Consider the following 10,418-nt stretch of genomic DNA (forward strand, 5'->3'; position numbering starts at 1 on the left):
ACACATCTCCCAACAGTGGGAGGCTCACAATTGGACCATGGACATGGCCCTTTGTCACGTCTTTGCAGACATTCAGGGAAAAGTGAGGCTTAAACAGTCTCTAACAATATAACGTGCACACTACAGTCACTGTAAAATTAGCAATCTACAAGATTCCTTAGTTTCTGAGACAAAAGGGTATCAATCCATCCATCTATCTGTGCATCCATCCAACTCACTGCGGTATTTTATTAATAGCTGTAAAACAAATATATGCATTCATGAGAAGACTAAGAGGCAGCCTGACCCCTCCACCTCTCCCTCATCCTAATTGCTCTTTTGTAATCCTAACAATAATGCATCATCCTATCCATCCATCCATCCTGTGCCCATTACCATGGCATACAAGCATCTACACTGTTAAAATTACAACAGAGCTAGTTCCTAACAGTGCAAGGAGACCACATATTGCTCATTACCGGAGGCCAGGCCAAATTAAATTGGAGCCCATTGGTGCTAGCATCTGAACTTCATCACTACTAAAGAGGCTATAAAAGTAATAGCCCCAACCAGCAAGCCAATACCAGATGTGTAATTCAGCCCAATGAGATTAAAGAAGAAATACTGTATTTTTGTTTTTTTTATTGTTATAAAGGTTTTATTGTCATAAAGGTTACTCCATCCCTCTTTAAGCATGACTGGATTGTTTTGTTCATCATGGATGATGGCTATTTAAAACGGAAAACTTCTTTTATTTATTAGGATTTGTAAGACAACAAGAGTTGTTGATTTAGAGGCTGGAAGCAAAAGCCTAGACATATTAATGTATGAATGAATATTAATGTATGATGTCTAATTACGCCTCTGTCTGAGAAACTCGAAGGGAACAGAGAACAAAAAGGCAGCAAAGGAGGTATAATTTTTGTTCAGGGGGATGATTTGGGTTACACGCTGATATGAATTTATAGCAATAGCATCTTTAATACTATATTAGACAAAATAGTATTAATTGGATCTAGTCACATGTTGTCCACCTGCTTCAGTTGCTCATGTCTTATATACAAGTCTACATAACAACAGCACCCTTGAATCTAATAGCTATCAAAGTTAACACTACAGGCCGTACCCAAAAAAGGAATTTAAGCACTCAGGGTGAATCCTGGCCTAACTGAAATCAATGGGATTTTCCCATTGTCTTCAGTAGGACCAAAATTTTGCCCTTAATTCCTGTTTAAACACCTAAGCTTCCACTTGCTTTGTAAGAGTGTAAGTGACTAAATAGGTTGTAGGTTCATAAATACCTTTTAAGGTCTGGCCCCAATATTTGTTCTCAGAAGTTAATGCCAAATGAAGGGATTGTTTCTCTTTAAAAAGAGCCATATTACAAAAAGTGAATCCTAAACATCCTATAGAGTTATTCAGGTATTTCACTGCTTGCTAACAGGATAACACTCAAAAAATTAAAATGTAAGATGTACAATACCTTTTCCTGGAAACATAAATGAATTGAATAAATAGTATATTATAAGGAGAATAATATCTAAGAGCCAAAGAAGAATCCTATTTCAGTTCACCTTTTCCTGAAGTTAATAGTTATTCTGCCACCTTTGAATACAGAACCAAATATTCTCTGTGACAGGATTCAAGTATTGCTATTGGCTATTTGGATTGCTTAGCAGGATGCGATGTGAAGCTGGAATAAAAATGGTGTGGTTTTTGTAGTGTTTGTTTTTTAAAATCCTGTTCACAGATTTTACCAGGATACTAGATCCGTTTGGATCACCTGAGATAAGCATGGCTTAATAAGTGGCTCACTTTCCATGCTTGTTTTTTGCCCCAAATTTAATGTAAAATTATATCACCTGGATGTTTCGTGATTCCTAAATCAACATAATTTGAATGAGGAATGTAAGTAAGACTTCACAAATGTATTAACCTTTGCCGTATTTTATTATCATGAGAATTTAAAAAAAAAATACAGCACAGACAAAATGCTTGCACATTGAAAGAAGCTTTTCAAACTAAAACCAAAGCTAAACTAATTTCCATGTATCTTCTTCATTTCAGACCATTACAGCTTGTTGGACTGAGAAACAAAAGAAGAGTTTTTAATATGGTTCTGAAAAAAAGAACCTCAGCACTTGCAAAATAAATTTTAAAAAAAGTATTTAATACCCTAAATCTTTTGACAGGAGAGATATGTTGACTTTAATATTATGAATATGTTTCAATACAAAATACTCAAAAATCATTCATCTTATTTGCCACTCAGGACCTGAGTTCGAGGTTCTGTGTTTTTACTGCAAGAGCACAGTATGCAGTGTATTCTGCATTTCCAGTAGATAAGGATGGGTTCTCTCCTTTTTGTAAAGAAAGCTGATCAACCCTGCACTTTCCTGGAAATAATCACTAGGTATCCTTTCCCCACTCTCCAGATATAGATACAACCATCCAAAACCCTAGATAGAATGAGAAGTAGCCTCCTAACAGATATATTACTGCACCACAAGTAATATCATAAACACCCAAGCAGAACACATCATGTCCTTCCAGCTTTGTGTGTTTGTAAATGTTATTGGCTCTTACATGAAAACACAGATCCCTGAGCTCAGCTCTTCACAGTTACTAAAGCTTTCAACTTGGTTGTTACATATATTTATAATTTTAAGGCAACACATGAATTCAGCAAATGACTTAAAACCTTAAACAGCATTTTTACTTACTTGATTTAAAAAGAGAAAGAATTTAAGAATGTCACTTTATTTTGAACTCTAAAGGAAATGGTTGTATCACCTTTGCCTCTGCACTCATGCGAACGTGTTGCTGTTTACAACATGTCTTTTTGCTAGGTGTCTGTACTCCTCCCAGATAGGGTATAAATACTTACTACCTATCAGCTTCTAGCAACTTTGAATGGATGAAATGGGCCACCATACTGCTCACAGTTACACTGGTATAAATCCAGGGCAAAGATAAATGGGTTACTTTAGATTTATACTTCTGTGACTGAGAGTTAGACTGTGGCCTAATACTTCTATAGTGCTATGAAACGATCTGTGAATTGAGTTTTGTCTGCTCTCAGCAGGTTTAGTAAAATATAACAAAAACATAAAAGTTGTTCAGGTAAGTATATGCTGAAAAATCTTGATTACACTCATTCAGAATTATTACTGGCTGTTGTATAAATACAGATTAGGAGCTCCCAATTTGATACTCCAGGGGAAAGAGAAGAGTATAATGCTTCCAGGTAGCAATGGAATAAAAAAAACCCCACACCCCACTTTCTGAACCAGCTATGCTGGAGAATAAACAGCTGCCTGGTGTACCTTTATGAAAATGGTTTGAGGCAGTGGTGGGGGGTGCCAGCAGTTAATGGGAGTTCTTAACTCCTTGGCACGAGGCATATCCAGTCACAGATTGAGGATGTGTTGTTTCAGTCTCAAGAAACACTTTTGTAAACATGTACAGATCAGGTAGCACATGCACAGATGTGGGGCAAAATGGAGACATTTTTTACACTGCCGGCCGTGGTAAAGGGCCTGGGATCTAACTGTGATGGTCTGTGTTACCTCATAGGGCCTGCCTGACCATGGTCTACCTTGCCATACTGGGCATGACTTCTGCATATCATGATCTGCCCATATAAAGTGCTGCCCATATTTCAACCAGGCTATTTAACGCTGGTTGCAGAAGTTTGACTTCAGGGCCTACTGGCTGATTTCCCCCACCAAAATCCCCCAGGAAGGCACAGAGGGGTCTCAGCAGAGGCTACTGTTGTGCAAAGTAATATTTCTGAGCAGCGGTACAGACACTGTGACTGATTTAGAATGTGGATCAGGCAGACTAAATGACGGGGGGTATTTTTAATGTAGGGGTAACTCACACTGCCTATACTGGGGGGTCCATTACCAGTACCCACAGCCCTCTGGGAAATGGGAAGTTAACTTTGTTCTGCATGCATTCTAGCAGAACGTAACCAGAAGCACTGCATTTCTGGCCTGCCTCTGTGGAACAGACTCAGCCACCAAAGACTGTTTAACACACAGGTTACTGATCCCAGAGAATACCTCTGAAGACACAGCAGCCATCTGTGGTGCCAGTCCCTATTGACAGGTGAAGAATTCACAGATCACTGTTAGTCTATTGGCACGTCTTCACTAATACAGTTGTGGACAGAGATGACTATGCACTCTCCGACTGGGAGTGTAAACCCCTTTACACCAAGTTCTATGTTACAAAAGTGACTGTGCTTGTGCTATATTCACTTTCCCAAGCAAAACAATAACAATATTCTTTGAAAAAATACAAAACGGCTCTTATTATTTTATCTATTGCAGTTTCACCAGCAAAATATCGCCTTGGCCAAATTTCTCATTCAGATTTGAAAAATAAATACAAAAAAGCAAGTCATATAATTATAAGCCATAAATACAAATAAATAACATTGTTGCCTGACCTGAGACCTTGCGTGCTCAATTGCAGCTTGGTGGGAATCTCATGGCAGTTTGACAGGAGAACAAGATAATGGCCTGGTTTCTACTGTGGCAATATGATTTAACCTAACGGAGGCTTGATCCTGCCTTACATATAAAAGGTCTTGAGTTAGACTTCCGGAAGTCCATGGTTCAAGAAAGCACCTAAGCATGGTCTTAAAACCTCCTTATTCAGCAGCATCCTTAAGTCCTGCTCCAGCCAAGTAGAGGAGCTTGTGTCCAACGTTAAGCATGAGAATAATCTCACTGAAGTCACATGCACAAAAGTTAAACATGGGCACAAGTGCTTTGTTAGAAATAATGACATTACAGAAATATACTTAAAATAAGCTGGTGCTTTGGTGCTTTTCTGAATAGGGATGCCTTTATAAGCAGGGCCTGTTGGAGTATGGACTACTTGCATGGGTTAATTATAACAAAGCTTAATTATTCACCACAGGTTTAGGGGATGAGGGGAGGGGAAGGGGTCACTTCTCTTGGTGCTTACAGGACCGCTATAGCAAAATTATTATTCTCTGTGGAAACAGTTAGCTTTTTAGACAAACAATGATAAATTAAAGTCCGTTATGGATTCCCCCCAACCCCAAAAATACATATTTTAACAGCAAAAATGCAATACAACACAGTAGGCATTATTCAATGGTATGCAAATGAAGTTAGACAGTTAGGAGACGCCCACATTTCAGTATTAATAAACACCAACACTAGTTCTACATTACTTATGGTAGAGTGATAATAGCCCCAATGCTTTGCATTCTTAGTTTTCCCAGAAATGTACGCCCTCCATATTTGTACAACCACTTGCACGCATGGGTTTTCGTTTTCTTTTTTAAACGCAGCATTTTATTTTATGCAGTGGCTGTGGTAATACAAAGTCATCCCGGCTGCATGGTCCTTGTTAGCATTAAAAATTAAAGAAATAGCAAACAGAACCTAAAGCTCCAACATTTATTATGTCAATTTTCTCCCATCCTCCTCCCTCTCCTTTTTTTTTTTTTGTTATTTGTAATGTTAGCTGCACCTTTTAAAAGATGGCATGGGATGGATATAAACAGCAGGTTGGGTTCTCCACACTGCATCGATGTGTTATCAAGAGGGCTTTCTCCAAGTGGCACAAAAGCCAGTCAAAGCCATTGATTATCAATAAGCCCTTGACAGTGGGTTTTCGTTTAAAAAAAAAAAAGAAAGTGTTTTACTCTATTAAAAATATAAATAAGATAGTCTTGCAGGCAGGCAGAGGGAGCCTGTAGGATGCTGCTGTCAGTCAGTGACTTCTCAAGCTTTAATTGGGAAGCAGCATCCCAAGCTAGCAAGAACACGGACCGCATTCAGATGTCAGGACCGTGGCGCATGTTCCCTCACGTGCTTCACATTCTGTCAGAATTTAAGCGATCTTGAGCTTCCATCCGAAAACTGCCATACATCCCGAGTTCCCTGGGCACTGCGCCACGTAGGGGGGTGTGTCGAACCTAGAGAAAGGACAGAGGGGGACAGAGGAAAAACAGGTATGACATTGCCCAAGAGGTAAGGTTTCCTTTTTTTTTTTAACAAAGCACAATTGCACAACTGAAATGCCAAAAAAGTATGCAATGGAATGAACCCCCGGTTCTGCCAGCCCATCGCGACCTAATAAGCTCCCACAGAAAACACACATGTATAAGTCAAGCACAGTTAAAATCCATACAGTAGACATAGAAAATAACACTCGGATGGGCCAGACCATGTAGGCTTCAATAAGACCTCCTTCTCTGCAAACACCCATCGATTCACTAGGCCCTTTGTTTGCATAGGGACTGACCCCAGGTTCCTTACCCACCCAGAAATCTCACTGACTTCTGCCACAATCTGAGGTGCACTGGGGATACAGAAGAGAGCCTTCCCAATGCTTTTTCAGAGCCCACAACTTGTTCATGTAGCAGAAGCTCTTCTGTCCCTTCATTCTATTTTGAAAATCCTATTTGAGCAAGGGTGAAACTGGTACTGTTCGTGTACCCAGCAATGCTTGACGCCAGAGGTCCCAAAACCATGCCCATTGAAGTAAAGGGGAGGTTTTCCATTCACTTCAATAGCTTTGGGTCAGGCACAAATGGTGTAAGAAGGAAAAGTAATTTCCCATAGCCATACCTGGTTTACACAGTAAATGCAGACTGTGAATTCCTGCCAAAGGCCGATCGCAAGTTACACATTTTACTAAATGAAACAATAGGATAATGGGTAAATTGCACGCTCAAGGGAATGCAGGCACAACCTGTGGCAGTCACAGAGCCGGAGATGCATTCTCATAACCCCTTAAAATCAATCTATACCTGCAGACCAATGAGTCAGTTTCTATGGAAATCGATTCATTAATACTTAAGTGTGTTGTTGAAGGGCTACTCACGAGCTGCTGTCAAGCTTACAGATGCAGCTCCTGGGCCAGCTCTTCAGCTGAGGTAAATTGGAGCAGCTCCATTGAGAGTCAGTGGCACAAGTATGATTTACACCAAGCAAGGATACAATATTATTTACTTCTGAATTTAATAGTTAAAACTTGAAGCCTTGAATTTTTCAAGGGGCCTAAGTGGCTTAGGCACCTAAGGTAGGATTAGCAAAAGCATTGATTCAAACTATAGTCCTGCTGAGAGTCCACAAATCTCATGCTCCCAAATCACTTAGGTAGTTTTGAAAAATCCAATCCCAAATTCTTAGTGACTTTACAATTGATGGAAGCTGGGTATTTTAATTCCTTCGGCTACTTTGAAAATATCAGCCAAATTACATACATCTGGGTTTGAGAAACGGTGGCTCCCTTTGATGAATCCAGCAAAGTGCCTGCTGGGCAGTATTATACTCCCAGTCCATAATATAATTTTCCCACACATTCACTGCAAATGGCTTCCAACCTTTGCAGCAGAAAGAACTAAAATAACAGCTGGTATCTTTTTTCTTTTTGTACAAACTCTGCACTTAGATAAACCCTGAAACTGTATCTCATCAGATATGCCAAAGCCTCCTGAATGTCAGGCAAAGACATGGTATCACTTATTCCTGTATTTATCTCAGCTCTTGGAAACATAATAAATATGAAACATCTGTAGCCTAAATTCTTGATACTGTTTCAGTGTCTTCATTATATAAATCTTTCACTTTGGAGGATATCAAATACTAATGGCAAAAGGATCAGTGCAGAAAATTGTGTTCGTCTTCTGAAGTTGATTGGTTTTGAAATTTTAACAATAGAGATCCAATTACCCAAATATTGTTCTTATTTATTTAGACATCTTTCCCCATAGAGATAAATATAAAAGTTTCTTGGGACAGTAGGTCATGCTTGTATGGAATGTTACAGCAGCTTAAGAACACATTATGGATGCCATATAAATCTGTTTCAGAATTCTAACAAACTTGAACGGGCCTCAATGGTTCATGGTTTTATAACACCATTAATTTATCACACTGTTAGAAAATGTCACATTTTGTATTACGGTTTTTGCTTTAGTGTTCAGGCTACAACATGTTGTCATTTGTAAGTTATGTTCTTGTTGACTAGTTTTTGAAGCTCCAGTTATTTAGCAATATTATATATAATTTCTTAAAGCAGGGCTTCCTCAAATACAGTGTACATATTGTGTATGTTGGAAATGAAGTTATGCCCAATGGATTTATCTAGCTTTCTGATACAAAAGTATAAATCAAATTTATTATATTACAATTTATTTTAAATTGTTGAAAATGTTTTCATCTTTGATATTTTACTAATATACACTGTATGTGTATATATGAGAGATCTATCAACCAAGATCATTAGATGTGTGTGTGTGTGTATACACATACACAATTTTATTTCCTAATGCAACAGATAATCAAAGATTCCTATATAAAATATATGTATTATAACACAACTTTAAAAAACTGTAATTGTTATGACTGCCCCATAGACAGATTAGTTAAAATAAGTCCTATATATAAATTCTCTCCTGCAGTACTAACAACTATTATAAAAATAGTAAGAGAGCTATATTGAACTTTTTATGGATGTTTAATGGCAATGGATCAAAAGTCATGTTGTTAGACAGCTGCAGAGTGCTTTGAGTATTCCTGTCTGGTCCCAGTACCTAGAGTTTAGACACCAGACTACATCACTAAGACATAAAGGTCACAACAAAGTACTGTTTCATTTACAGTTATTTGTCCTATCCCAGTCAACATATTCATCTTCTTCAGCTCCCTCATCATGAAAACTATTACGGTGAATATTTGTTATTACCCAAGGGCCACATTCCAGCTTGGCTTACACTGGTAAAAATCCAGGCTAAATCCATTTAGGGACTTGGTCCTCTAAGGTGCTGAGTGCTCTGGCCCAGGTCCAGCAAAATATATATCCACATGCTTCACTTGAAGCATGTGCTAGTCCTGTTGAAGTTAATGGGACTGCCCACATATTTCAAATGAAGCACAAGTTTACATGCCATGTGGCACCAGAGGCAAGTTTAGGTATGCTACTGGATCAAGGAAAAAACATACAACACACCTTGCAATGTCAAGCCCTAAGTTAGTTGATTTACATATATATAGATATAGATATCTATCTATATCTATATAGATATATAGATATAGATATAGATATGTATCTCATCATATATATTTACACACACACACATTTTTCAACCATTTTAAAGACTTGTTCAGATAGATTGGGCAATAACATACATTTCTCCTGTCCTTAGATTAAATGGAGCTTTATTTGTTTCTCTCTCAGAAAAAAAGAATACATGTTAAGATTTATTTGATTTTTTGTAAGCAAAAATGTCCCCTCAGAAGGCGCTGGGCAAAATACAGGCAACAAATGATGCCATCACAAGAAGACAACATGACAACTGTAGTTTTACAGAAATAAAAAAAAATTGAGTTGTATTAAATCCATTACACTAGGAACAGCAAGAGACAGTCTCACAGAGGTATGTGTTTTAATAAAGTAAATAGATGCTGCAACATGCAGTATTTGTAAAACTGACAACATATACAGACCTCCAAGGAGAAAAAAAAACCTGAACTGGAGTCCAGATTTTAAAGACAATGTATACACAATGCTTTATAAACCTGCAAATTGTACAGAATAGAACGGAAGGGGAGTTCCCACCCCTGTTTTGTTTCCAACCAGGAAAATGTCATAAAGAGCCCTTTGGAGTTTTTTTAGGGCCAGGGAATGTCTGATCACAGATCCACAGTGCATAACACTGCGCATCTCAGAAAGCAGCTTCTATACAAACACACATATGAGCAGGGGCTGATTTCGCTAGATATGTCACAGGATGTGGTGCACAGAGATCACCACCTTAGCAATCACTTGTAACTCTTGGTTTGGGGTTTGTTTGGAGAGAAGTCTTGAAGGGTGGCAGGAGTGTGAGGGAGCTGCATATATTTTGTTATAATCATTGTCCTTGAATCACAGATAATGTTGCAAAAATGGGGAGGAAAGTCCCTTCCGCAAACAAAGGATACCAAATGAAAGACATAGATGTCATTGTTATCAGGTTTACAGTTTATTCCTTAACTAAATGCATTCCTAGAGAAAAAAAGTTAAACATCCAGATTGAAAACAGATTCCATTAACTGGAAATTTATTCTAGAATTGTAAAGCCTAAAACCTATTTTTCTGGGGAGGAGGCATTTTATTTAAATATAAATATGGTACTTTATGCTCCTTTAAGTTACACACGTCAAAATGCCCAAATGGAGAACCTCAGAAAACAGACTGGCCTTCTCTTAAAACCTGCTGCTTTTGATGAAAGTAATTTACAGAGTGTGTCAAATGAGGACACAAGAAGCTTACACTGTGTAGTTTAAGGGTTTTTTTTTATTTTTTCAATAAAGGGACAAAATGGGTGTATGAACAGGATAATGCAGACAACTGCCAAAAAAACACAGACAGTGGTTTTTCCAATAGAACTTAACAAAGACCAGAAA

At 38.1% G+C, this 10,418-nt stretch overlaps 1 protein-coding gene across 9 annotated transcripts in view; it reads right to left on the reverse strand.

The window, feature by feature from the left end:
- Positions 1-1,921: 1,921 nt before the first annotated feature.
- The window catches only part of BCL11A (B cell CLL/lymphoma 11A), a 107,881-nt gene continuing 99,384 nt past the window's right edge, over positions 1,922-10,418 (reverse strand). For 7 of the 9 annotated variants that reach the window (XM_006016740.3, XM_014525842.2, XM_014525851.2 and 4 more), the window contains one exon: positions 9,195-10,418. This exon is cut by the window's right edge and continues 5,009 nt beyond it. Coding sequence is in view for 1 of the 9 variants with exons in the window: in XM_014525853.2 (XP_014381339.1) it covers positions 5,850-5,941 (92 nt within the window). In the remaining 8 variants the exon portion in view is untranslated. Of the gene's footprint in view, positions 5,942-9,194 lie in introns of those variants that run through there. The other 2 variants (XM_014525853.2, XM_025192063.1) reach the window with 1 other exon arrangement.

The sequence above is a fragment of the Alligator sinensis genome, unplaced genomic scaffold, assembly GCF_000455745.1.
Source record: "Alligator sinensis unplaced genomic scaffold, ASM45574v1 scaffold219_1, whole genome shotgun sequence".
NCBI lineage: Eukaryota > Metazoa > Chordata > Crocodylia > Alligatoridae > Alligator > Alligator sinensis.